This window comes from Thermochaetoides thermophila, assembly GCF_000221225.1.
Source record: "Thermochaetoides thermophila DSM 1495 unplaced genomic scaffold scf7180000011818, whole genome shotgun sequence".
NCBI lineage: Eukaryota > Fungi > Ascomycota > Sordariomycetes > Sordariales > Chaetomiaceae > Thermochaetoides > Thermochaetoides thermophila.
The window spans coordinates 491,758-517,578 of NW_006383034.1; the positions used below are offsets into that span (position 1 = coordinate 491,758).

Genomic DNA, 25,821 nt, shown 5'->3' on the forward strand with positions numbered 1-25,821 from the left:
TATGACTGCTCCTTCGACACACCCAACTCTTTCCTCCAGCCTTGATGGCTGTGTGTACATTCTGTCTGCATTCTGGTTCATGATGGTTAGCATTATATCGGTGGCGGCGTTCCATGTAACATAGAATTTGGTTGTTGGTTACGCTTTGCCATCTATGGGTTGGGAGAGAGGATGGCCACACAAAAGCTGGCGGGCGTCATCTTGATAAAATAATAATTGATTCCCCAACCCAGGCATCCCTAGGCTTGCTGGGTGCGCTGTCCGCTATCTATCACAGCTTCTCTCCACACCAGTTCTGAGGATCCTCGGGGATGCCTTCTCCAACATACTTGGCAGCAAGCGCCGGATCCTTTCGAAAAACTCTCATAAACGCCACTCCCTGCTCATCTACCCACGCACGAAGCATCCCGCCACAGTTGAAGTCCTGCAAGATCTCCGACCGCGACTCGACCGCGTTTCCGTCTCCATCATACACGACTATACACTCAATTCCGATCATACCGCCCTCACCTTCGCCCGTTTTCCCCCACCGATCTCCCGCGCTTCGTTGAAGCTCACCTCCAGGACCTGTAACCTTCGTTAGTGCGACCGCTCCAGACTCCTTCCCAAACTGCGCGATTGCTCCGACCGTCCTGGCCGCCGTCGTCCGAAGGAATGAATCCCCGTTGCCAGTCCCAGATACCGCGATCGCACGCTTGGTCACGACCCTCTTGGGCGAGGACGAACCCAGTTGATACATCCGCGGCGTGGACAGACAATCTGCCACCAGACCCTTCAGCGCTCCGGAAAGAACCACCGCAGGACACGATGACGATCCGGCTTTTTGGCCCTCCAACTCCTCAAGCCATTCCTCTGCCCAAAATCCCGCGCCAACCGTCGGCGTATCGCCTATCCGGCCGGTCAGCTTGTTCGTCAGCCCGCCTGTGCTGGTCGCGACACAAACGGTACCGTATGCGTCGACGACCACAGCGCCGACGGTTCCTTGGGGAATGAACTCATCCGACGACCAGGATGCAGTCCCAGCGGGAGTGCCACAGCCATGCAGACCGCTACACGTTAACTCGGCCATCGCTTTCTCCCGTTCCAACCCCCTTCGATGCTGCTCCCACCGGTCTTTGGTCCAAAAATAACTAGGGTCAACTAACTCTAGGCCATACGCCTCAGCTAATTGCTCCGCAGCGGCACCATGCAAATGAGTGTGCCCCTGCGCAGAGGGGACATTTAACCTCCCCTCTGCCCCCTCTACATCCTCCACTGCCACACCCTTCCCAACGAGATCCTGCCCTCCCCTTTTCAGCAGCTCAGCGGCGAGCTTAATTGGATTCTTGACCCTCCTCAACCCGGACACACCGACCCCACGCTTAGGCCAGCGTGTTGGGTTGGTGATCATGATGCTTGCTTCGAGCTCGTTGATCCCGTCGCGAGTGAAGACTGCCCCGCGCCCAGCGTTGTAGAGTGGGTCGTCTTCCAGGAGGGTGACGGCATAGGTTGCAGAGTCGAGGGCTGTTGGGAGGGAACCATCGGGAAGGGGGTTGAGGAGGAAGCGGTGGGATTTGGAGATCTGAGAGGGTTAGAATATATTATCGATGAGCTATGCCAGGCAGCGGGGTTTAGGTTTAAGGCTCTGTGAACACTTGAGCTTACGATTGTCAGGAGAGAAGCACGGAACAGCTGGTACCGCTCCGGTGGCATCGTCTCAGGGCGGATGTTGCCTGCCCCACCATGGATGATGATACGGGGCTGAGTGATTGGCTTCCGGCTGATTTGGGACTCATAAGATTCCCACATTTTGGATGTCTCAGATTGAGCTGGACTAAGCGTGGGTTGTTGTCGATGAGCTGCAAAGAGGTTCAAGGTGATGTTGTGAGGTGAAACCTGGAATGTGAGATTTGGGGTGGTATTGGCTGGGTGATGTTAATAAGCCGTTGATAAGCGCTGGGAAGATATTTATCAATAATGCCCTCATGTGTCAAGGGTTAGGGTCATGATCACCTACATGGCAAGGGAAACGCCGACAAATATGCACAACGTTAGCACCAACATTATCACAGAGCGGTGCCGGGGAATGTTCACAAAAAGATGAATGAGACATCTCATACCAGTTACTTGCTCTCATTTAATCCCGCTAAATAACATTCGTCACTTTTATCCATCATTGGCCTGCCCTTTCCCCTGGCCCCCTTACCCTTAACACCCTCCCACACTTGGCAATCCCAACTAGATCTCACTGCAGGCCATCACGTTCATGCTGGGTACCGCCATTGGGCACCTATATAGGGCCAGGAGCCTGCTCTGTTCGCCGCTGCTGCTTCCCTGTGGCACTGGCCGCAATGCAAAGAAGCAACTCCTAGGCCTAACACTGCGCGTCACGAAGTGGACCACTAGCCTGCTGCAGCTCATGGGTGACCCTCACCGCATTCGCCGCTGCTGGAGGTACCTTATCACCTGTTCGAGCTCCTGCATGCAAGGGACCGCTGCTAGCGCCCGGACGGCCCACTTGATTTGGGTTTGGAGGTCGTAGGAGAGCTGGGTAATTTTGACTTGTCGCTGGGCTTTGATTTCCTAGGAGTAGACGTTCTCAGTGAAGGGATGGATTATGGTTATTGGGAGATGGGTTTGATTTTGGTTCTGGGGTGTGAAGGCATTAAAAGGGCTCTTGGGCATAATGATGGGGTGCGTACGTCCAAGAAGCAGATTAAAAGTCCAACATGCACCAACGAAGACAAGTGGCTAGGAAGAATCGATGGATATTGAAGCTGTTGCAAAAGCATCAAAATCAGTAAAAAGTCGGTTAAATCTCAAAGCCAAAGGCCATGAATCAAAGACTCAATTTCTAGTCATTTGTGCTATTGTTATTGACAGTGTTATTGCGGTCTCTATTGTGAACTTGCGCTCTCAGATCAAACTCAGTCACTGTGAGCGAAGTTTGAGAAGCGGTTGTAGATCACCAGTCTCGCTGTTCCGACAACAGAATGTAAGAACTTTTGACCTCAGATGAAGGTAGGTGTGTTCAAAGAAAGTCAGTGATATCAGACAGGATTGATGTTTCAAAAACAGTTGAGTGCCGGTAATGTCGCTATGGAAAGGGAAAAAGTGAGAACGCTGCGTATGAAGGGGAAAGCTCTTAATTACCTTTAGCACTTAAGAGCATAAGTTCAAAACAGTTTTGAGGAGGGAGTGATCCTTTCAAGCCATAATGGAAGATTTCAGCCACAGCTTATGGACCCCGTTTCTTGATAATACTACAGAGGAGGGATTCATGCATTTCACAGCTCTTGATTTATCAGTAAGACACTGACATACACAAGAAGAAAATGGACACTCTAGAAGTGATGGAAAGACATACCACAAATTGGATATACTATAAACCAGATGTAAGCAATTGTTCAATTGCGACCCAGATAGTTTCATATGCAGAACGCCAATAAGTATCAGCCGGAGTACTATCCAAAGCTTTCAACAAACCACTATGCTATGAGATCCGTAAATACCATTGCCAGAAGCTTGATCTAGAGTGCTGAACACCTGACACAAGCCGACTGACCCTGATGCTGTTGCCCGTCATAAGAGTTCAATAGCTGCACAGTTCTAAGGTCGATGCCTTGACCTAAGTTAATTGTGCGTCAGGCTTCGACATGACATCACTGGGTGAGGTCTATCCGCTCTTTGATGCTGCCCAGCAGTTGGAGGTGCTGTTTTTTTCTGAATACCCCTACCCGTAACTGGTGTCGGTTCATTCAGCACAATACCTTCGGTAGGGACGCCGGAGCCCTTCCAAGGCTACCGATGGGACATTTCCCTTGTGGTCAAGATTTCGGAAAGGCTGAGAAAACACACGGCTGCTTCCGTTGGAGACAAACCGGAGAAATCGCGAGTTTGTAGCCGATATCTCCCCAGGCTGTCGGGTAAGCTTTTTTTTCCTCAATATAAACTCAGTGTTACATGGACACTGCAGTCCAAGAAGAAATATCCCTGACAGCCAACATAGGAAACACTGGTGATACAAGTGCTGAGAAGGGCGAAGGGCATATTTGATTGGTAGAGCCCGGGATATATAAGGGGGTGCCAAGAATGAGTTAGGTAACCTTGCCACGATGAGAAAACCCCTGAAGATCCCAGGGAGACCGCGAGGTACTCACAAGGGCAGAGGGAATTTATAAAGGGAGCTACTTGGACACGATGAAGGATTTCTCTTGGTTTTTCTCTCTCACAAACACAAAGACATTGAGGACCAAGAGAGATTATTACACGTAGCAATTGACTTCGTTGTCCACTCCACATCGTCAGTGGCCATCATGTAACCCATTTGACCCATTGTCGATCCCTGCTTGCACCAGACCAAGTCACCCGCTACACTTAGCCTTTCGAAATCTTCATAATGAGACTTGAGTGTTAAGCATGGTGGCTTGAAAGGTTTGTTTTTAGCAAGGAGATACCAGTAAGACCGAGGTCCCAGGAAGCTGTCCAAGTTATTGCTTCCCTACCTCCGATATGGGGCAGTTCACATGAGCACAACTAAGAATTTAAGCACCCCCATGCGGATTTATGGCCAGCACTGGCTGCCGCAGCGTGTCATGCCCGTATTTCCATCGCTTCACTGCAGTATCCCAAACGTCTAAGCTGATTTGGTACGGCTTTACATGTACATGGCATACTTTGCAAGAGGAAAACTTGACACCATTGATAGGATTCTCGAGGAGCTACCTTGTGATCACACTTGTTGACCACAACCTACTGGTTACTTTCTACGACGACAACCACGATGATCTGATTGGGTTCTCCGAGTTCCTGAGAGGACCTTCCGAACGCCAAAACCGGTCGTGCTTGACGCACTTATATTGAAAAAGAAGAAACAAAGAAAAATAAACTTCCGCATCTACCAAACTTATGCACGCTATTCTTTCCCTGAACGTCCGTCTGTGTTTGTTAGTGGTCCCGTTTGCACTCATCGATATCGGGTTGGCGTATTGTAGGATATTACCCATTGGCTTACTAGATATATATCGATGATCTCACTGTGTATCCGCTTGAAGCGCAGCTCTGATCTCCTCCATCTTCTGCCACAGCTCCTCAGGCTCGCGGCGTAACTTCTCTACGCTCACCCGCTCCATTGTCCTCTCTTCGGCCTGCAGGTGCTTCCGCACTGTCCCCAGGTTTTAGTCGGTCCCAGCCAACTGGCTCTGTCCCTCTCAGCCGCTGCCGGCGGGGGCTATTTTGGGGAGCAGCGTGGCCGTCTTCCCGAATACTGACTCGGAGACCCCCCGGAAAGTTTGGCCCAGCGCAAGCTCGGCCTGGCGCCTCTCAACGAGACTGGAAACGGTCTCCAGGCGGCGGGAGATGAGGGCGAATGCTTCGAAGACCTGCGTTTGAGTTAACACGTATGTCAGCGAGTTAACTTGTGGCAAGAAGGTACTTAAAAAGCTGGGATAAATGTCAGGATATGGTTGGTTTCTGCCTAGATGGCAAGTTTGAGGTAATCATAGACTGCAGCGTCGTCTTTCGCTGGAGAACTTCCCCCTTGAAAGCAGTAAGTCCTCAGCGTAGACTATGATGACAGGCTCCATGCATTTCACTGAGCTGACCATTGAAAGTGATTGTGGGCCGCTTCTAAGCCTAGAAGCGTACCCTCAGCGTGATGTTGAAGAAGACTATTGCTATCGTGAGTGGGCAGACCTTGACTGCAATCACTTGAGGCAGCCTAGGCCAGTGGTTGGGTGTTACTGCTGAAGCTAGGAATGAGACCAGCCAATGTTGCTTGGTTGGTGATGCAGAGGACACTTTGCTGGTGACAAATGCTCGTTGGGTCGACCATTGTGCAAGCTGCTGGGCTGACATGGGAGCCTACTCTGACAGCCAACGTCGCCCGCAAAGGTCAACACCTGCTTCAGCGCCGACAGCGGCCGCCAAGTGTGACTATCCATGTTGATCATGTGATGTGTCTCCCAATCCTGGTCACCAGTTGCCATCACCAGTCGAGGTTTGCCCATTGATCTCAACTGCGGGCACTGGAAAGGGCCCACCACGTGGTGGAGTAATCGTATTGGTCGTCGGTCCTAAGCATCAGAGCTTGCTGACAATCTTGCTGTGAGGTAGAGGACTCAACAACACGATTAGGCAATCGGTAGGTCAGCTAGTCCATGGGGTGGACAGCGAAGTTAATAATAGTATTGAGCCCTTGAGGGCCGATCATGAAACCTTCAAGGTGATGATGATTGATGAATGGGGCAAAACAGAGCTGCACTGACATTTTTCCAGCAGCCTTCCAATGCTGTGGTTAGAGAACCCATTCATGACTACCCTTTTAACCTTCAACTTTTTGCAAGTTGTTACGGGGGAGGTGACATAATCAATGGCTGAAGTCGGTCATTGGTTTGGGTTGCTTGTTATCTTGAGGCAAGTCTGGCCTTTTGGCTGAAAGCTGTTTATGAGAAGAGTCTGGTCTGTAAGAAAGCCTGTGATGGAGAGGTTTATAACACGCGTGTGGTTCAGGAAAAATTCAAACCCAACTGTGATGTTGAGAGTTTTCCTATTGAGAATGCGAGCCCTATTGTGCCCCTTCCTAGGCCGTGTGACTGATATGAGAGTCTTTCTTTCATTTAATTTTGGATGTGGTGATGTCGAACAAGATCACAAGTATTGGTAAGGGAGTGATTGATGCCATATTCTCTGTACACAAAATGTTCAGGATTAGAACTACCTACCCTGAATAGAGTTCTCACCAATGGTTTAGACGATGTTAAGTGTCGGTGGCTTGGTTTTTAGTGATCTGATCTTCGCTGACAAAGTTCAGGGCTTTAGCAACAAAGGTAGTACGACTCATATTACAGACAACCCACTCTGAGTGGTGTTGTTCTCTGAATTTTTTGGTGGGACAAACGGTAATCAGCCATTATATATATGCTATCAACGACAACAGGAGTAGTCAAGTTGTTCCATTCCCGTAGACCTGGAAATCACATGGTCTAATGCTTACCTAAGAAGTTGTCAGGTGCCAAGTGTGTCAGGAGGAACCAAAAGAGTCAGTCGCTCTTCCCTTAAACGTTGTGAGCACTTTGCTTCACATATTGTTGTTTACCCAAACCACAACGGTCAACTCCACGGAAATCCAATCTCAATGGTTTTTTGACTCTCATTTGCAATTCAAAACGTGTATCAAATCATTATTGTCTTAGTTTGCAAGCAAATCATTCCCACTCATAGCTGGCGTCATGGAGCACCTTAACACTTGCCGCCAGGAATCTGTCAGCCCGTCCTCTACTAGCTCATCCGGTCCCGACTCTTCTGGCTCTTCTGTTTTTGAGAAGGTAAAGCAAAGCATCCCAATGATCCAACCTTTTTAGATCCCCAATATGTGGCAGGTAAAGTTATATAACAACTAACTGGCCCCTGGCATAGCTTCATCCATCTCTCTACGCCCCAATCTCCAGACCTTTTTGCCCCGAACATGCAACCCTTCTCATGGAGATAGACATTGAGTATGATCGTTACAAAACAGCATCTGAGCTCTGCGACCTTATCATCGAACGAATAGCCTTCCTTTGTGCCAAAGTATCACCTGTGGATCCTATGACAGCACAGGAGTATTTGGAATATTTCAAGGAGTCGAAGTCTTCACTTGCGGAGATGCGTAGACACATACAGCAGGGTCGTTACTGGGTTGCTACTGTTGGCATTGTCCCTAGTATGGGAGGCAGACTCTCCGACTTGCGTGCTGTCAGCAGTGAGGTGGATAGCATGATTCAGCTGGTATAGCTCTGCCGTTCTCTTACCCCTTTTAGAATGTCTTTTGTGACTAACTGGGCTTGCAATAGTACAGAGAGACTAAAGAAATGTTGGAAATGTTGATAAGAAACGTCACTAAGTGGGAGAAGTCACGAAATAGATGGTCACCTCTTATCATCAATCCCAGTCGCTACGAACAGCATACGCTCACGCTTCTGATTGCTCTTCTCCCAGCAAAGTTCATTGATGATAATGGAAGAGAGTTGGAAGAGTTTGAGGAGGTGATGGCTCTGTCACAAAAGCGCAGGGGCAGCACTGCAACTGTGCAGGAGGTAGAAGAGAGGTTCAGAAATCTCAGCCTGTTAGGTGCCGCTCCATTTAAAGAGGAAGATATCAGGAGAGGCGTTGAGCAGGCTGCTAAAGAGCCCATCGTGCAGCGAGCAATGAAGATGACTGATTGGAAAAAGCCAATAAGCGAGGGAGTCTTTGCGGATGACGTGGAGACGGAGGTTCAGAAAGAAGTCCAAGAGCAGGAGATGATGGACGTACCGGAGCTGGTAGATGTGGCCGGTCAGTAGACAGGCATGTTGGATACTTTGGTCCGTTCTAGGTTACCCAAGACCAGCGGCTGGCAATGGTTCCAATTTCTAGGATAACAGAACAATAACAGCGAAGATCAGGGACTGTTGTCAAAAAGTGTCAAAGTCCGATTGCACATCGTTATTGGCTTCTGATGGGGGAGCCAGGGTTGGTACTCTGGCCGTGAAGTCTGGGTTCATAGTTCGCAACATGCTGCACAGTGTGGATATGCTCAATCCCGCTGTGTCCTGGAACAGTGGAGCCCTGGATTGCAGCTCAAGGTCGTTCTTGCCGTCTACCACCACTTCGACACTTTGAACAAGGTTTACAACATAGCGACAAACCCAACGGGACTATTGTCACATACTCTATGCGAGGCCATCATTACAGTTTTCCAACTCAGACTCAGCATAGGACCCCAAGAGCCCGGACATGTGGACCTCTTGGCACGGAGATGCGGCTGATTAGTGGGTCCGAATACTTTCCTGCTAAGGAAAGTGACAGTGGACATTTCGGCCGCGTGATTGTCCACATTATGACGCCATCGGCTAACGGCTGTGATATCACATCCTTAGGGTACACGCGAATCTCTGGCCTGGTCGCCGGTGAAGTGCAAAACAGGCTCCAGCGAGCTTCCTCCAGGGCCTCCTCAGTCACATCCGGCCACGACAGCCCCCCTAGCACTCCGGCTAGCTCCACCAGTGCCGCATCAGCCCCTGCAGCTAGTGGTTTCCCTCATGCTTATATCCAAGTTCATTCGTCGTTGCTGTCTGCGTACCCTCTCGTCTAGAACGCTGCTGACCTCAGCGCTTATAAGGCAGGCCGACCTACGTTATTTCGCAACAATTGCTGGCAGTCTTCGTGGTGGCTTTGGTGTTAACCGTGGTGGTTATCGGTTCGCTGCGGTGGAGGTGGTATTTACCAAGGTTGATGTTGGGAGGAAGGAAGTAGTGTGAGATGGCCTTAACCAAGGCCTTATATGGAGAAGTTTAAGAGGGAAGGGACTAGGTAGTTTAGAGAGGACAAGTATGATTCTTTTTGAGGAAATGTTTGTCTTGGAATTAACTGTGTTTGATGAAGTTGCAGCTTTGTATATATAATACGAAATGGGTCTTTTAATCAGATATTTTGACTCATTGTAGCATATTTGTCTTTTGACAGGCCAGTCATGTTTTTCGACAGATTTATGAGCATTTCGTCTGCATATCATCTTTCCAAAGCCATTGTCGCCCTCAGGATATCATTCAGCATTTTCATCATTTGCTTTCCAACTTGGTTCTCGATCTCTACTCAAGAATATAGATCCAAGATTCAACGTCCCAAACTCTCTGATCTTGTCAACTTCTCCAATTTCGGACTTGCTGCTTTCAACTCTTTTCCCTGCTTCTTGATTTCGGACTTACGAACCGGACTTAATACCCCAAGATAAATCGATAAGGTATCCGCGGGAATCGAAAAGGTAGATGACAGTAGGGAAGGTTTTCATCTGTCGAAAAGGAGCGATGCGATGTCTGCAACACTAAGCCAATCATGCTGCTCAAGAGGACAGGGGCTGAGTTTCGTCGGTTTTGTGCGTCGATGAAAAATATCGGTACAGATTTTCTGCTCAATTGAGATAAGGTCGATGGTTACATGGTCAAGGAAATATGAAGCATTTGAAAGGGATATATGCCGGATGTGGCAGGAAGAACATTCGAGCCAGCATTACCAGTCCGTTCGACTTGTTTGAAGCATAGGTGGACGATCTGGACGTCAACGCCATAGCGGGCCCCTCCTATTCCCATCATGAATATTAATCAAACATCGCAACTACCCATCACGGGTAGTCCATCCATGCACAACTGACGCGTATTAGAACGAATCTTCTACATCGTGTTCGTCTCAGTTTCTCTACGCATCTGGGGAGACCTTCAACCTCGCTGGTTCAGGATCTTTCTCTAAATTCCTCTCATATCTCCACAATCTCCTAACCATTTACTGTAAAGTTTAGAACAAGCACATCTCAACTTTTCCTTTTGCTTGTAACATAACGGCTTACTGCTTACTTTTCTACAATTACCAATTTGCTCTGAATGAATCATACAAGTCCATGCACATCTCATGGAAAACATGATAATAGCGTCCCACGAAGGTCACTAGGCCGAGATTTTGCCTGTCTTGCAGCTAGCGAAGCATGAGGAGAACGATACAGACGAGCTGGTGATCAATGCAACAGATGAGTGGGCGGTTTCTGGCAAGGTAGAGACTCGCTGAGTGACATTTTCACTAACCTCTCATTACCTTACCCGTGAATGTTACGCTGTTGCCCGCCTTGACAGATCATGGCTTTACCAATCAAGTATCACTAGCATGGTATTTGACTTAACAGGCTGCTACTTCCGCTAAGGTAGATATTACGTTGAGGAAGGAGGACGGCTCTAAAAAGGAGCCAAAGAGTCAATTGATCGTCCTAATGGTACCGACAAGCTCCCGCTGACTTCGCCGCCAACCTATGGCTGTGGTTGCCAGGGCTAAGCCGGCGCGCTTCGCCGAGTTCTAAGTTCCAAACACATCACTCCTGAGGGCCATGTTCTTGACCTTGACCCTCCCCGTACGAGTAGTTGGCCGACTAAGAATGAGATCCCGTGGCACCTGGATCTGGAACATAATGTGAGGGAAGCTGCCAAGAAAGAAAGGAATATGAGTGATCCTTGCAATGCTTCGGAGAGCAGAGGGATGTGGCTACTGGGCGGAAGGAGTAGTGGGATCGCGAAGTATACATGTCGTAGCCTGATGCCATATCAAGTTGAGACTAGTGGAGTACTCATCTGTGGTCTCCTACACATCTATATAACTTTATTTTGCTTGCTGCCCAATTCTTCCCTTAACGAATCTCCTTTGCTTGCCTGGATTCCTCAGCATTGCGTCCGAGGCTGCCACTTCAGACAGTCTCTCCGAACCCAAATTCACATTTCGCAAGCAAATCCCTCAGCTTCAGAGTCTTCCTTTTCTCTCGCAAATTTTACTTTACCACCCTTCGACCCTTCTTGCCAAACAATTGGCAGAACATCATCACCCCAGTCCTTGAAACTCCAGAAGATCTGAACAATTATTCGTCTTCCAATGCCCTTTCCAACCTGGCCACCGAGAACGCCGCAGTTGCCGCTTCTATCACTTCTGTAGTCAATACCGCTGCTCTTATTTTGTTAAGAGCTTTTCTTCACCTTTCCTATTGTGACAATTCTGTAAATTCTGATAGTTTCAGGGTATGATGGCTTGGCCGATTCACTGGGTCGCTACAAGACTCTGGTTAGTGACACTGTGCAGAGGCTCAATGAATCCCGAGCCAAGGTTGATAATCTCAGTGAGATTCTTTCCGAGAAAGAAGAGCTGCTTGCTGAGAAGGAGGAGCTCATTGCAAAGCAGGACACTGAGCTGGTTCAAGCCAAGCAGGACTTATCGAACCTTCAGGCACAGCACAACGCCGCGCTCGGTACTTTGGGCATGGTCAACCAGTTGATGACTACTAGTAATCAGACTATGGCCATGCGCAAGGACTTTGTCAACAACATTCGTAAGTTTCGTAATCATTGCATATCAGCAACCTGACTAACAGCTTTCTCCATCAGGCCAATCTTGCATCAAGAACAATGATGAGAACATTGTTTCCATCAAGAAAGATGCTCGCTACTATCAGGGACGATGCTCAGCACGTTTTTCAGCTATTCATCAAGACGACTCAGGAGATTTACATACAAGCTTCCCTCAACTCTAAAGGAGGCTTGTGCTGAGCTGGAGGCCTTGAGGGAAACTCTTGGCCCTATTGTCGCTCTTTGTGACCAGTTCTCCAAGTGGGGAATGTTCGATGGAAAGAAGGAAGCCCTGAAGAATGAGCTTGAAGTCAAGCAGCAAATGCACAAGGATGGTCCGTGTACTCGCCTGGAAGAGAGCGTTTGCTACCTCAAGACGAAGGCCGAGTGCCAGTACCTTCATGCGGTCAGCAAGATGTTGGATGGTGCTGTTTCCAAGAAGAAGCAGGAACTTGAGATGGTCACTCAAGAGCTCGAGCTTACTAAACAGAAGCTGCAAGCGCAGCGTTTCTCTGGCCACAAGTCTAGCCTCAGCCCTCTGGCTAGTAAGTCCAGGCTTGTCGATGACCCTGAGTTGCATTCTTATGATCATGTTTACCTTGACTGTGCCTGGCCCATGTCGAAGAGCAACGGTCGCCCTCAGCGCCAGTATTTCTCAGGCTGCGGTATGAAGACTGCGACCAATAACTCTCATAATGATGACTGGGGCTGTGACAAAGACACCGACGCTGTCTCATGAGTTGAGGGAACCAGCAATCACGGTTGCTCTGGTATTATACTAAGCCCTAACAACCGTTGGTGAAGGGTACGCATTGCTGCCCCAGGATTCTGAGCAAGAAAGGAGTTCAGAACTTTGCTTCGGAAGGAGAGTGCCACGTCGGGAGATACATCTAGTTGGACGGATCCTGGCAATGCTTCTGGATCTTAACTCAGGACGGTGCATTATTCGGCGGAGAGGCATTAGCAACTAACGGCTTGTTGTTGCGGAGGGCCGGGGGGGAGGGAGGGGAGAAGTGGGGGAAAGAGAGAGAAAGAGGGGTCTAATGACTAACCACTCCCCAGGAACCCTTAGGTATACCGTAGTAAAACAAATGTTTTCCCTCCGGGACTGTATCGTTCCTTGTATTTGTGGTGTTGTGTTGGGCATTGGTTTGTGTTCATCATTCACAATCGCAGCCCTTGATACCTCCTAGGAGCGCTACCGAGAGCAAAAATCTTTGTTAACCAACCATTGTTGAAAGCAGGAATTGGCCTAACGGAAGGAAGACACGTAGAGAGACAATGGGGAGACACAGCAATTCAACAGCCCTGGTGGGATCCCAAGAAGACAGAGCCCCCAAAATTGCACGTCCTACTGATTCCACGTGACAGGAATCAGCGAAGCTAGTCATTATTTGTTTAAGATAGGTATTTATCTACGCTGTAGAATGACGAAAACAAACTCAACAACGCTTGAACCGAAATCTCCCAACGCTCTCTCAGCTCGAAAGAACCGACTGCTTCGTCACAGCTTCCAAACTTGACTCACACACTCTCCCCAACCCCTGAATTTCCACTCGGCGGCAACCCACTATTCGTCCCCAAGTCTTCTCCATACACCTTCCCCCCTACCACTACCTCCTCGCAATCCTGCAACACAAACATCATCCGTGCCCACTCCGTCTGACTCCGATTCACCCACTGATGCTGCGTCGCCCTCTGCACCGCCACATCCCCTCTTTTCAACACGTACCGCTCCCCGCTATCCAACACCATCTCTACCTCCCCTTCTATCACAATCCCAAAAGTCTAGACTTTGAGTCCGGTGCATGCCGCATGCGTAGCCGGGCGCGAAGTCCACACAGCGGAGGACTGTGCCGCCTGGATTGACGAGGCCTAAGGTACCGGAGGACATGAGGGACGTGTGGGCGGTTATGTCAGCGTCGGAGTTTAGGTTGGGGGGGAAGGACGAGGTGGTATAGGCTACACCCATGGAGAGGTTGTTGTTATCGTAGAGACGGAAGGGGACGGGAGTGGAGGAGTGGAGGATGGCTTGACCCGTGGTATGGTTGTGGGTTGTTATGAAGCGAACCGGATGGCGGAGGGTGTTGGGTGGGGGGTTGGGGATTATTGTTGGGCCGCCGGTTGGGGTTAGTTGGGAAGAGGGGTTTGCTGACTTGGAGGAGGACATTTTTGGTTTTTGGGTTCGGAGGTGATGAACGTGAAGTTTGCGTTGGGCTGCCCGGGCAGTCTGAAAGTAGGCAAGTTGGCTTCCTTGTTCGTCGGTAACGGCAATGATAGATGCCTAGTGGAATGACTGCCGCACGAAAGCACAAAAGCACGAAAGTCGGTAGATTTGATGATAGGTTTCGAGACTATTGATGGAGAATATTGCCGGACTGAGATCGGAGCTAAATACACCACCACTGTACATAATTCACAATCGGACGGACCCCACAGCATGTCCGCTGCTTCCGGGAGGTACCACTGACACGGGAAAGTCAATGCGTAGTAGTAGTACAATGCGAAGGTCACCTTCCTTCGGATGACTGTACCTTTGCATTGGATCTGGGGTTTAGCACATAACCTTCATTGCCCGCTTCTGAGAGGGCAGTACACCACGTGATAATGTTTCCCGAGTGATTGGGCGTTTGGTATCGGATCCATACCTAACACCGACAATAATTTGCCAATTGATTCACCAAAATTGATGGTTCAGCGCTTTATTCCTGCCGTATCCCTTTGCCAAGACCGTTCAAAACTATCCATTCGCGTCTGCGGCCGTATGGCTCGTGGAAGATTATGTTGTCACATAACCAGAGTGATTCAGAGCCCCAATGCTGAGAGTAGTTGGTGCCTGGAGTCAGCCAAAAGCTTGTGGAAGAACGAATTGGATAAAGCTCAAAACCTGACCCGTGTTCGGCCGAGCTATCAGTCCCCGTGCTTCACTTACCCCTGCACCCGTGTCAGGGCCGGCTCGTATGGGTCCGCCCTACAGCGCTCGGAACAAGCCGATAGCGTGAAGCTTAATTTAACATCAATGGCGTTCTTTGTACAAGTTGGCCTCTTCATTGAATTGCTTGTTGCCGCAAAACTTCAGAACATTGGAGACTCTTGCAACCAGTTCATAACACTCTAACCCCCCGGGGCAAAAATGGTCTGACCGATGCCGGTACTGCTCTCTGCCATGTAAACTCGGCCTGGGTACCGAGGTTTCGGACCCCTAGCGTCTAGTCTTGGCAACTTATATCACGACTTTCTCAACATCTCTCGCTCGGCCTAGGCACAGTTCAATTTCATTGAAGAATGGACGCTTGAGAACGTTGAAGGACGACTTGATTGGAACTATTGGTCAATATCGAGGGCAAGTGTCGGGTGGGCTCTGTAGATTTAGGTAGGTACCTGGTAGTATCAATGGAGAGTAATAACTAGTGCTGCTGGATCTTTGGGAGAAGTTCAGTCTTGGCAATGACGTCATTGCGGATCAAGCCCACAAAGAGAATATCAGCATGGCCGACATGACAGGTGAAGCCGCCATGTTGCATCATATGTATAAAGCTCAGCATCCAGCCTCTTAGCTAGATCGCTATATGGCGTTCAGAGGAAATTGAACATCGTCTTGGTTTGCTCTACCAACAAATTGTCTCCAAGTGCTATCCTTAGGAGGCAACAAATCACCGCTCATACTTGTCGCATCTTCTCCCATCGCCTCACCCTCCTTGCTTATGGTAGGATGATCCATTCCTACCGAACCGCTCTTCAATCCCTCCCGTTTTCATCCCAATATACCACGCGCTTGTACGCAGTTTTACCATACTTTCCACGGAGATGGGTATCCCTTCTTTGTGTTGAACAACCACTCTATCATTTTTACAAAACTACTCATTGCAGCCAATATTAAAGGAACCATCCTCGCATCATCCTGAACGTTAACATCAAATTGGGCCATGGATGGATCAAGTGTTTCAAGTACCGCTAGCGGGAGTCCATCCTACCGCAGGATCCCAGCTATTTCACGGAACACTGCCCACCCAGGCTTATCTCGCTTATTGATGTTTGCGCCACTTTGAAGGAGAAACCCCATCTTCTTGCCATCATAACACATGCGCCGGTTCCAAAGGAATATTCTTCCATACTTATCAGTGTGGTTGATGTCAGCTCCGTTTCAAGCAGGGCTTCGGCAACGAACAACTCGAAGTTGCTGTTGCGACGCCGCATGCTATAAAAGAGTGCCGTCTGTCCGACGCAATTTGGTTCATTGGCGATACTAGCTCCCTTCTGAAGGAGCATGGCGACTACGTCAAAATCGCAAGCGGATGCAGCCTCATGCAGAGGTGTCTCGTCCCACGTACTTTTCAAGGTGACATTCGTAGCCAAGTCAAGGAGCAATGATTTCAAATCTGTTGAGCAAGGTTGCGCCCGTACAGCCTAATGAATTACAGTCGCTCTCCCGAGAGTTTGATGGTTTATATAAGACGACATGCCTCGTAACATTGTTTCTATCAGCGTCTTGTCTCCATCATACATCGGAATTGCCAATTGGAGAGTAGTCAGACTGTCCACATTTGTCGAGTTTATCCTGGAAATGTTAAACTTTTGATGCGTAAGAAAGAGGCTTGGGAGTGGAACAAAGCTCTTCTGCAGACCAGGCCTCCCAGACTGTGAGCAAAAAACTAAGGGGTGGGATGTCGCCTCTGCGTGACGCCGAGAACATGAAGGTCGTTCAGCAAATTGATGGATTGATCCAACAGGCCGTTCGTTCTGGCTTTCGACTTTCCAATGATATAGGCATCGTATCCTAAAGTCAGAAGACGAGCCTTGAGCTTCAAGTGCAAAGGCTCCTTGGGCCATGGTTTAGTGCGGTCTTTATGTGTCCAAATTCTGTTGCGGTCACCGCTCGATGCGTGGATGAACAGATGTCCATTACAGCATCATCGCATGATGATCATTCTTTGATTCCCTGGCAAATAGAGGGGTTCCATTGTGCTCTTTGCTTGCTTCGTGCCGGCTGAAGAAGTGGAGGACACATATTCTGTCGATGGCTGCAAGGCAGAGGGACAAGACCATAAGGGCTACGTTCTGAGTCTGACAGAGACAGCTCCGTAACTGTCACACGGAGCCTGATCCGTCCTTTGAAGTGGGCAAGCGGTTGAGTTTCTTTTTAATGTTCTTCATCGCGTCCCGTTAGCCAAAGGGAACCAATGAGAGTCTAGCGAACTACGAGCAATGGCTACACAAGCGGAAAGTGCTACTGAGATTGATCAGAAGTTGAAAGGATCAGGGGTGAAAAAGCGGGGGAAGATAGAGATGAGGGGGAGACCCAATGAATGATGGTTGGTGTGGTTACCCGGCAAGCCAGAACCCCTCCCAGTGTGATGTTAGATCGCTGAAGCATGTTACGCCTTCTGCTGTGTGACTCGAGGTTTTGTTAGGGAGGTACTTCAACAGGCCTCAAGAAGCAGAATGTGCAATAGTGAAGCGCCGCAGATAGTTCCTCACAAAAGAAATAATGGTATCTTGGCCAAAGATTTGACACCAATAGTGCAAGCCCATAATTAGCCCCTAATCAGCTTCATCGCTGTAAGCAGATAAAATTTTGTATTGTGAGATCTACAAGACACCTGGGCAATAGATACCGAGCTTAAGAGTTGGGCGTACAATAAACCCCTGGTTTGTTCGTCAGCGCAGACCTCGAGACCAGAGTTTGTCCGACAACACATCTCAATCACAAACAATCGCTTTCAGAGCAATAAAGTGGTATCAATTGACGTACGATTCATATTTTTGACAACGATAACTCGTTTTCTGCCAATATATCGTTGGTTCGAGCAAGAAAATTGCGGTTAACATTATAGGACTAACTAGGACCCCTGTCCAAAGCTTCTCTTCAACCATCAAATGTATTCCATTGCAAACATGGGATGCTGGATTTAGAATTTTGTGCCACCAGGCCTGCAGGACTGGATGTAACTCGATAGCTGTTGTGTATATAGATCCCCGCTCCAGCCATGAGGGTGGAAAGCGAGCAAGGAAACAAACTTTATCTTTGAGCAGAGATGACGGGTGTTTCTGTATAATCGAAAGAGTTTACAAAGAGATCTGAAAGGTCAGTTGGGTGTGCTTGAAAATGAAGGCCGAATTTGTTCGCCGACACGATATACAGGAGCAGGAAGGGGAACCTGTCGTGAAACAGGTCGAAGAAGCCAGTGACAGATCCTTTGTACTACTATGGTTTTGGGCTTGGTAAATCGTGCTTACCAAGGAGGATAAATCCATCCTATCTATGACAATAATATCGTTGTACCGCGGAGTTCCTTGAAAATCTTGAACTGATCTCCTGGTTTGTGTCTTGATCGATAATCGTCCCCTAGGCGATACCTGTCGCGACGTTACTTACGTTACTCTGGCAGGAGTGGGTAACAGCGTAATATTACCATACGTGAAAACATGATTAATACGCTAAGGATTACTCGACACTTCCAAGCATGGTCCGTGCACCCCAGCTTAGGCAGCCCGGAGCTCGGCGCGCTGACGTCGGCAACAGCTGACAGCTCGATCGCCAATCGCATTTGCCGAGCAAGCACCTGAACCTGAAGCTTTGGATCAAGCTTCGGGTTGCGACGCTAAGAAAAATTGCCTTTTCGACAGAACACCCAGCCCATCACCACATGTGAGCTGGCCAACTGCTCAGCCACAATGTCGCTCAGCATTGCGCAGAAGAGGGCCGTGCTGCCCGCCCAGGCAGCTCGGGCGGTCCTCCTCTCTGCTGGCCGTCTGCCCCTCATCGGCGCCGTTGTCCTCACGCAGCAAGCATCAAGAACCTCGCTGTTGACGACAACGACTACGCCAACATATTTGAGTCGAAGACCCTTTCACATAACCCCTCGCAATGCCCTCCCCAGCGGCAACTCCATGCCCCCCGTGTACTTCGGCAAGCAGCAGTCACTGCCGATGAACACCATCATCCGGTTTGTGCCGCAGCAGACAGCATGGATCGTCGAGCGCATGGGCAAGTTCAACCGGATCTTGCAGCCTGGCCTGGCATTCTTGATTCCATTTATCGATCGGATCGCGTATGTCAAGAGCCTGAAGGAGGTGGCGATTGAGATTCCGTCTCAGAGCGCCATTACCGCAGACAATGTCACTCTGGAGCTGGATGGTGTACTGTATACTCGGGTGTTTGACGCTTACAAGGCGAGGTAGGCCCTTCTAATGGCTCAGTTACTCGCAAAAAAGGTTGCTAACTGAACCAGCTATGGCGTCGAAGACGCCGAATACGCCATCTCCCAGCTCGCACAAACCACCATGCGCAGCGAAATCGGCCAACTCACGCTTGATCACGTCCTCAAAGAGCGCCAAGCCCTCAACACCAACATCACGGCCGCAATCAACGAAGCCGCCCAAGCCTGGGGCGTGACCTGCTTGCGCTACGAAATCCGCGACATTCACGCGCCCAAGGGCGTCGTCGAGGCCATGCATAGACAAGTGACCGCCGAGCGCTCCAAGCGCGCGGAGATTCTTGAGTCCGAAGGCCAGAGGCAGAGCGCAATCAATATTGCGGAGGGTAAAAAGCAGAGCCGAATCCTGGCGTCGGAGGCCGAGATGGCGGAGAAGATTAATCGCGCGAGGGGTGAGGCTGAGGCAATTCGGCTTAAGGCTGAGGCGACGGCTGTCGGCATCGAGATGGTTGCGCGCGCGATTAGGGATGGTAAGGATGCTGCTCAGGGTGCCGTCAGCCTGTCGGTGGCTGAGAAGTATGTTGACGCCTTCGGCAAGCTGGCGAAGGAGGGCACTGCGGTCGTCGTGCCTGGGAATGTGGGAGATATTGGCGGCATGATTGCCACCGCCCTTAGTGTTTATGGGCGTGTGGGCGATGCGCAAGCGAGGAGTATGGCGAAGGAGATCTTGGAGAAGAATCAGATCATTGAGGCTGAAGGCAAAGACGAGAAGACCAAGGAGGTTGTCCCAAGACAGAAGGACGGGGTGACGGATAAGTATGAGAGAGGGGATATTTAGGGATAGAGTGGATGGCTATCTGGGGTAAGACCGGGATAGATTGTGATGAGGTGCCGCTGTAACAATAGTTTTTTTTTTTTTGTTCACGTCAAAAATGCATGGCGTCGGGCGGGCTATTATGCTGATTACCTGCCGTCTACATTCCGAAGGACTCGAAAAGCTCAATATCTCTAGCATAACATTACTGATAAGAACATTAGGACCTCGAGTCAAATCCCAAACTCTCCGCCAACCTTCCCTAAACACCTCCCAGCCAACTCTCCGATGCTCTCCCCATATCCATTAGCTACGTTACCGGATCCCCATGCTCCTCGTCCCATGTCCCCCGCCGCTCCAGCCACAGAAATGACTCCGACCAGTAGTGGATAAAGTCTAAGCAAGTGCTTGCCCCCCTCACAATCAACATTCTTCAGATCGGGGATAGCTCCTGCTTCAGACCTGAGATCGGCCAGCTTGCGCAAGATCCAAGCTAACTCCCTGCGCTGGGAAAGGGGTTGTGGCATGCGTGCGCCACGAAGGGGTTGATCGGAGACGTACGCTCTTAGGGTTAGAGCGCAGCGGATAAGAAGGTACGGGGCTGCAGCCTTGGCCAGTCGAGCCCGGAGAGGAGATGATTCCTCATCTTCGGTCGAGTGTGAGCCAGTCTCATTGCTAGAGTCGCCTGTGCTGAAATGAGGGGTTTCAGGGCAGCCAGAGACGAGAGAGAACAACTCTCCCAAACAAACCTCCGCGACCTTTGGTCTGTGTGTTGGTGCAGGGTCGATGGTCCGTCCATGACGGGGTTCACACAAGGCTGCGAGGACATCGAGTCCGACACCTGTCTCTCCTTGCCTCTTCGAGGAGAGCATCTCATCCTCAGCAGGCGTTAGGGCATGAATGATGCTGCGCCAAAATAAGCCTTCGCAGTAGGCTCTCCTGGTCTCTTCCAGGACGATTTCCCCCCCAAGAGAGGGAATGATCAGCTTGCGAAGTCTCTTAAAGGCCGCAATATCGAACTCTTGATCAGCTGCAATGTCGGTCCCCGGAGCAGCGGCACTGACATCAGCATCAACGATGCCATTCGCCAGCGCGACCACAATTTCCCATATTTCTTGTACTCTCTGCCTTGGCAAGCCTTCATTCCCTTCCGCTGAGCAGAGGAACGGTAGCGCCGCTTCAAGGACGGATAGAGACGATTCAGTCGCGACCTTCCAGGGCGCAGTAGACTTCGGCACAACCGGGAATTGGTACTTGAGTTTGACCGGCGTGACCAGAGATCTAAGGCCAGCAGCGAATGCGCCCCCGGAGAAGACCGCTTCTTCCCGAGCATGCTGCACCATCAATCCCGCCAAAATGCCCATACTCTCCTTCGCTAGCGCGACATACGTCCTCTTTTTATCGACTGGCTTGTCCAGGCTCGAAAACGCGAGTGACACGAACTCTGCAACCTGCCGGATAACGGCACCAGGGACCTCTGCACCATCGGTACGAACCACCCGGAAGACTTCAATGACTTTGCCCTGCAGTGGCGTCACATACTCAATGTCGGAGGAGTAGGGGGCTGGCGTAGCGCGGATGACGGACTCTAAAAGCAGGGAGAGCATGCGCTGGACACGGGCAACGGGGAAGGAGGTGGGGGTGAGAGTGTAGAGAGATAAGAGGGTCTCAACCCATACGAGGAGGGACTTCTGATTATCGGCGGACTTGTCGTCTTGAATGTCGGGAGCAGGAATGGACCGAGACCATAGTTTCCAGGCGAGGTCGAGGCATAGTTGGGAGACCGGGTGGTCGACACATCGGTTGAGGACGTCGCGCAGGGCGCTGAAGACGGCAGCGTTGATGTCAAGGACATGAAGATCGAGAAGGGCTGTGAAATGCCCGATTAAGTCGGCCCAGATACTACTGAAGCTGTCGTGAGCTGTCAACATGCCGAGGTATGCGCTAAAGAGATCAGCTACACCCTGGATCACGACGATCGCAGTCTCTTTCCACTCGTCGAGGCCCTTCTTGTCCTCACCGTCAAGAGAGCGCAGCTCCTGCTCGACAGAGGAAAGAAGGCTGTAGATGACGGAACGCATGCAGATCGACCAGGCCTCGGGAGAGAGTGACTCGCCGTAGGCGGACATGATGCGCATCAGAGTTTGAACGGCGCCTAGAAATGGGTTAGTTCAGGTTCTTGAACATTGGTTGATGTAGGGGGACCTACTATTCCGTAATTCCAGCCTTTGATCGGTCGCGACGCTAGTGAGTCTCAGCAGGAGGAGCATCCACAGTGCGGCAACGCTTCCCTCCTCCGTGGGGTCTGCTGCCAATTTCTCCAAACTCTCGTCTCCCTCTCCTCCCATCATCCCAGCCGTAATCGACATGCTCTGGCTGCGCTTCGACAAAAAGTCCGAGATGGCCCAGAAGAATGTGACAGTCTGCTTTGTCAGCTTAAGTCCCGCTAACACCTCGACAACATGAAAGAGGACTTACCGTCAACGCGACATTCAAATCTTCCTCCTGGCTACAAAATCTCCCGACCGTCCGCACCAAACATAAGAAACACTTCTGCGGCAGAGCTTCCAAGAAATCCGAGCAAACAAGCTGCAGCACCGCAAAACTGGGCCGAATCAGCCTGCCTGACCTTACACCCAACCCCTTCCCTTTGCCTCTCGACTCAAGGAAGATACTATCCACAACCCCGAAAACCCCCTCCCATCCCTGTACCAGACTCTCACCCACACCTTCAACTAAACTCCTAACTCCCTCGAGCAAAATGCGCTGCATCTCAACATCTACACTAACACCACTCATTCCAGAGGTCTCCCGGTTCGGATTTAACAGCGCGGCAACGGCATCTCCCAAAGCCCCGACAACTCGGCCTTGAATCACTCCCCTAACGTCTTCTCCTTGACTAGTCACAGCCTGAGCTTGTTCCAGGAGGACCCTCACAAGAGTCTCTGCTGCACGAGCTCTAACTTGAAGAGCATGTGCCGGATGGGCAAGGACTGAAATAAGTTCATCGACAAGGGGAGCAAAACCCGACTCGCTCGGGTCATAGGTCAGCAGCCTCTCAAGGTTGATACTCGCAAGATCACCAAGCTTAGCAAGCGCGAACTGATTCTCCTGAGTCGAAGCTGCTGTTGCAGCCGCATTCGACGTTGTCGTTGCCGAGCTAATTGACATGACGCGTTTATGCCCCCCTCCTCCTCCAGCATGGGGAACAGTTGGGGTAGTAGGCGTCCGCATGACAGGTGTAGGCGGAGGCGAATGCGCTCTGCTGCCCGTTCCATCTCTCTCAGGCTTGCGATCAAGCAGATCGCAGACTGCGTTGACGAAGGAGACGAACTCACCATTGGGCCAGTCAACTGTGCTCTCGAAGAGTCTTTGGGCAGCGGTCTCAACTGCCCGAACCTCGCCGGCGAAGCCGTTCAACAGGGTACTTGCTTCCTGCTCGGCAATGGGATCCGGGCCCTTCGCTGCAAGGGGTGTACGCCCTGCCGCTCGACCGGACGCGTACATAACGTAGTCGGCTTGTTGGAGAGTTTCCAAGACGATACCCCATGATGAGGGCTCAAGAGTCGGGCCGAGAGCGATTCCCAGGTTGAGAAGCGCACGTAGGCACAACAGATTGCGGGTGTTGAGGCATCCGGCCGAGACATCCATGGATTGTTGACGAGGCTTTTCACTTGTTGGGCTGACGAGGTTGTCAACACTTAACAATCCGCGAGCATTGCTCAATAAGCTCACTGCAGTGGACTCCGTTGGGGTCGTAGCCGTCCCCGCAGGACGAGGTCCCGCATTTAGACATGCTGACAGGACATTTGGTGGAACGGCGGCCTTGCCGAGCGTGGTCAGAAATGCGTCTCGTGGAGTAGTCAGTTGCAGGAGGCCTGCAACATGTGCAAACTTCTGAAAAGCCCGAACCAAGCCATGATAGTACTCCGAGTCAAGGGCGGCATAGAGAAAAGTCGAGCAAGTGGCGAGGATGGCAGGCCAGCACTCTTCGATGATGGCGGCGCAAACCTTGACTTCGGGAAATAGGGGATGGGAGTCGAGCGTCAGGGGATTGACGGGAACTGGGTTCTTCTTAAAGGACTGTGTCCGTTCAAGACCCTCCTCAGGCTGGGGAGCGGGGGAATCTCTGCCGGGCTCTTGCTTTGTTCGCTTGCGCCGGCCGTCGCTAGGGACGGTAAGGGGCAGGATAAACTTCGCGAGTCCTTCTGAGAGAGAGGTAATGCATGCGAGAGTTAAGCTATAGACATAAGACTCTGGGACCCCTGGAGCATCCGTCTTGTCGAGCTGGTCGATGCATGGTACTCTCATAGTGCTCCAGTGAGTGCTGATACCCGTGTTATGGGCGTCAGAGGTAACACTGCCCGAAATAATTCCCGTTACTCCAGCCTCCAGCATGACCTGATCATTAGTTGCGGACGCTGAGTAGGGGTTGGCAACTGGGATGGTGCTTTGATGACCAAGTCCAATAACAGACGGCTTCTCGGTACTGACCCGCACAAATGTAGCTGCCAAGTTCTTTAAGATATTCTTCTGTCCCTCCTGGGCGTCATAGAGCATAAATATCCTCCTGAGCAGCGGAGGGTCGGCAAAGATCCCGCGGAAGACCTCCATACACAAAGCTCGCCGCCACAGAGTCGTGTCCTGATCAAGCAGCTGTGTCAAGATATCCAGGGCATCGGCACTTTCGGCAGGGAGGATAGGCAGATGTCTCCGCAACAAGGTGTAAAGAACCCGAACAAGTCGTACGCTTGTTGCAAAATTGGCCTTTGACCGCAAGGCAGCTATTAAGAAGGGCATAACACGGGATTGAAGAATGTGAGATTGTTCGCGGTGTGAGATGAAAATGGCAGAATGGTTCGTGAGGACGGATTCTATTAGCTCGAGGCCGAAAGTTTGAGGTAGACCAGAGAAGCGGAGGTATTCGGGGCGTTTGACTTCAGTAAGGAGGCATATGTCATTAAAGATCTGACTAGTTAGCAGGGTTGGCTCAGGCTAGTGTAGGGTGAGAGCATACCCGGTAAGCATCCATGGCGGCTGGTCTAAGGGGTATCGGCCCATCGCTGAGGGGAACCTCGCCGACTGGGGGGACATCGGACTCTGTTGCAGTTAGTTACCTCCTCATTGGAGGGCTCGATGAATACATACTATCTTCCGCAACGACCTTGTCAAACACAGATACCACCAACTGCTGCAGTGTCGCGGCTGACGTGTGATTGACGATAGCATTTTTGCTGCTCTGCAAGATGAAACACACATTCAGTGCCGTTACCAGCAACTCGCCACGGACATCATCTGCATAGTTTGACAGCAGCGCTGGTAGCGCCTGCAGAATCTTGAGTTGCACATCTAAACCTGCCGACGTCGCCTGTTGCAGAGCTTCAAGGACCTGGCTTAGGCGGGCACGTGGCAAGGCACGAACCACAATGAGTCGCTGTAGACACACAATGGCGATGCCAGTGAACTTGACATTGCGAGTCCCACAAGCGATAATAAATGGGTTGACGAAGGCAGGCCGCTGGGAGAGTCCTGTGCTTGTTAGCTTGAGTCTCGGAGTACAGGGGGTGAGGGCAGGGCAGCCAAGCTGGTGGTGCTTTCAGGAGGTGATGTGTACCATCCGCAATCTGGGCCTCGGATGACGCGCGTAGGTTCTTGAGCTCCTCCAGCGATTTTTCAGCAGCCTTTAATCCTTGTTAGCAGCTGTTCCAATTTTGTTAGATTTTATGGATGCCGCACCTGGCGCAGGTCGTTATGCTTGCGCTTGCTCTCCTGAATGAGATTTGCAAGCTCCGACGCCAATAGCTGCGACGTCATGGTGCATGCACTTATCCGGCAGCATTCATGGTGTGGCCAGGGGGTTGAGAAAAGCTTCAAGGTAACAAGTACCTTTGGGCAAAGAAGGTGAGATGAAGACAATAGTCAACAATGAAAGATGAGACGCGATGAAGTGAATGGTGTCGTTTCCGTTGTGAGACAGCCA

At 50.6% G+C, this 25,821-nt stretch overlaps 7 protein-coding genes across 7 annotated transcripts; 3 read left to right on the plus strand and 4 right to left on the minus strand.

Moving 5' to 3' along the window:
* Nucleotides 1-271: 271 nt before the first annotated feature.
* CTHT_0041660 (uncharacterized protein) lies at nucleotides 272-1,788 on the minus strand (the record flags this gene model as incomplete). The annotated part of the gene is made up of 2 exons (XM_006694507.1): nucleotides 272-1,561; nucleotides 1,645-1,788. The coding sequence occupies 2 exons, from the start codon at nucleotides 1,786-1,788 to the stop codon at nucleotides 272-274; spliced, it is 1,434 nt and encodes a 477-aa protein (XP_006694570.1).
* Nucleotides 1,789-5,189: 3,401 nt separating this feature from the next.
* On the minus strand, nucleotides 5,190-5,921 carry CTHT_0041670 (uncharacterized protein; the record flags this gene model as incomplete). The annotated part of the gene is made up of 3 exons (XM_006694508.1): nucleotides 5,190-5,360; nucleotides 5,626-5,729; nucleotides 5,846-5,921. The coding sequence occupies 3 exons, from the start codon at nucleotides 5,919-5,921 to the stop codon at nucleotides 5,190-5,192; spliced, it is 351 nt and encodes a 116-aa protein (XP_006694571.1).
* A 1,287-nt stretch (nucleotides 5,922-7,208) lies between these two features.
* Nucleotides 7,209-8,300, plus strand: CTHT_0041680 (uncharacterized protein; the record flags this gene model as incomplete). The annotated part of the gene is made up of 3 exons (XM_006694509.1): nucleotides 7,209-7,304; nucleotides 7,396-7,746; nucleotides 7,812-8,300. 3 exons carry the CDS (start codon nucleotides 7,209-7,211, stop codon nucleotides 8,298-8,300), a joined length of 936 nt encoding a protein of 311 aa, XP_006694572.1.
* A 2,567-nt stretch (nucleotides 8,301-10,867) lies between these two features.
* On the plus strand, nucleotides 10,868-12,609 carry CTHT_0041690 (uncharacterized protein; the record flags this gene model as incomplete). The annotated part of the gene is made up of 3 exons (XM_006694510.1): nucleotides 10,868-10,891; nucleotides 11,608-11,854; nucleotides 11,978-12,609. 3 exons carry the CDS (start codon nucleotides 10,868-10,870, stop codon nucleotides 12,607-12,609), a joined length of 903 nt encoding a protein of 300 aa, XP_006694573.1.
* Nucleotides 12,610-13,611: 1,002 nt separating this feature from the next.
* Nucleotides 13,612-14,040, minus strand: CTHT_0041700 (putative E3 ubiquitin-protein; the record flags this gene model as incomplete). The annotated part of the gene is made up of 1 exon (XM_006694511.1): nucleotides 13,612-14,040. One exon carries the CDS (start codon nucleotides 14,038-14,040, stop codon nucleotides 13,612-13,614), a length of 429 nt encoding a protein of 142 aa, XP_006694574.1.
* Nucleotides 14,041-18,545: 4,505 nt separating this feature from the next.
* On the plus strand, nucleotides 18,546-19,865 carry CTHT_0041710 (prohibitin-like protein; the record flags this gene model as incomplete). Its single annotated transcript, XM_006694512.1, has 2 exons — nucleotides 18,546-19,048; nucleotides 19,103-19,865. 2 exons carry the CDS (start codon nucleotides 18,546-18,548, stop codon nucleotides 19,863-19,865), a joined length of 1,266 nt encoding a protein of 421 aa, XP_006694575.1.
* A 209-nt stretch (nucleotides 19,866-20,074) lies between these two features.
* CTHT_0041720 (uncharacterized protein) lies at nucleotides 20,075-25,655 on the minus strand (the record flags this gene model as incomplete). Its single annotated transcript, XM_006694513.1, has 7 exons — nucleotides 20,075-21,996; nucleotides 22,051-22,264; nucleotides 22,569-24,809; nucleotides 24,859-24,923; nucleotides 24,990-25,370; nucleotides 25,456-25,522; nucleotides 25,578-25,655. 7 exons carry the CDS (start codon nucleotides 25,653-25,655, stop codon nucleotides 20,075-20,077), a joined length of 4,968 nt encoding a protein of 1,655 aa, XP_006694576.1.
* Between the last annotated feature and the right edge of the window lie 166 nt (nucleotides 25,656-25,821).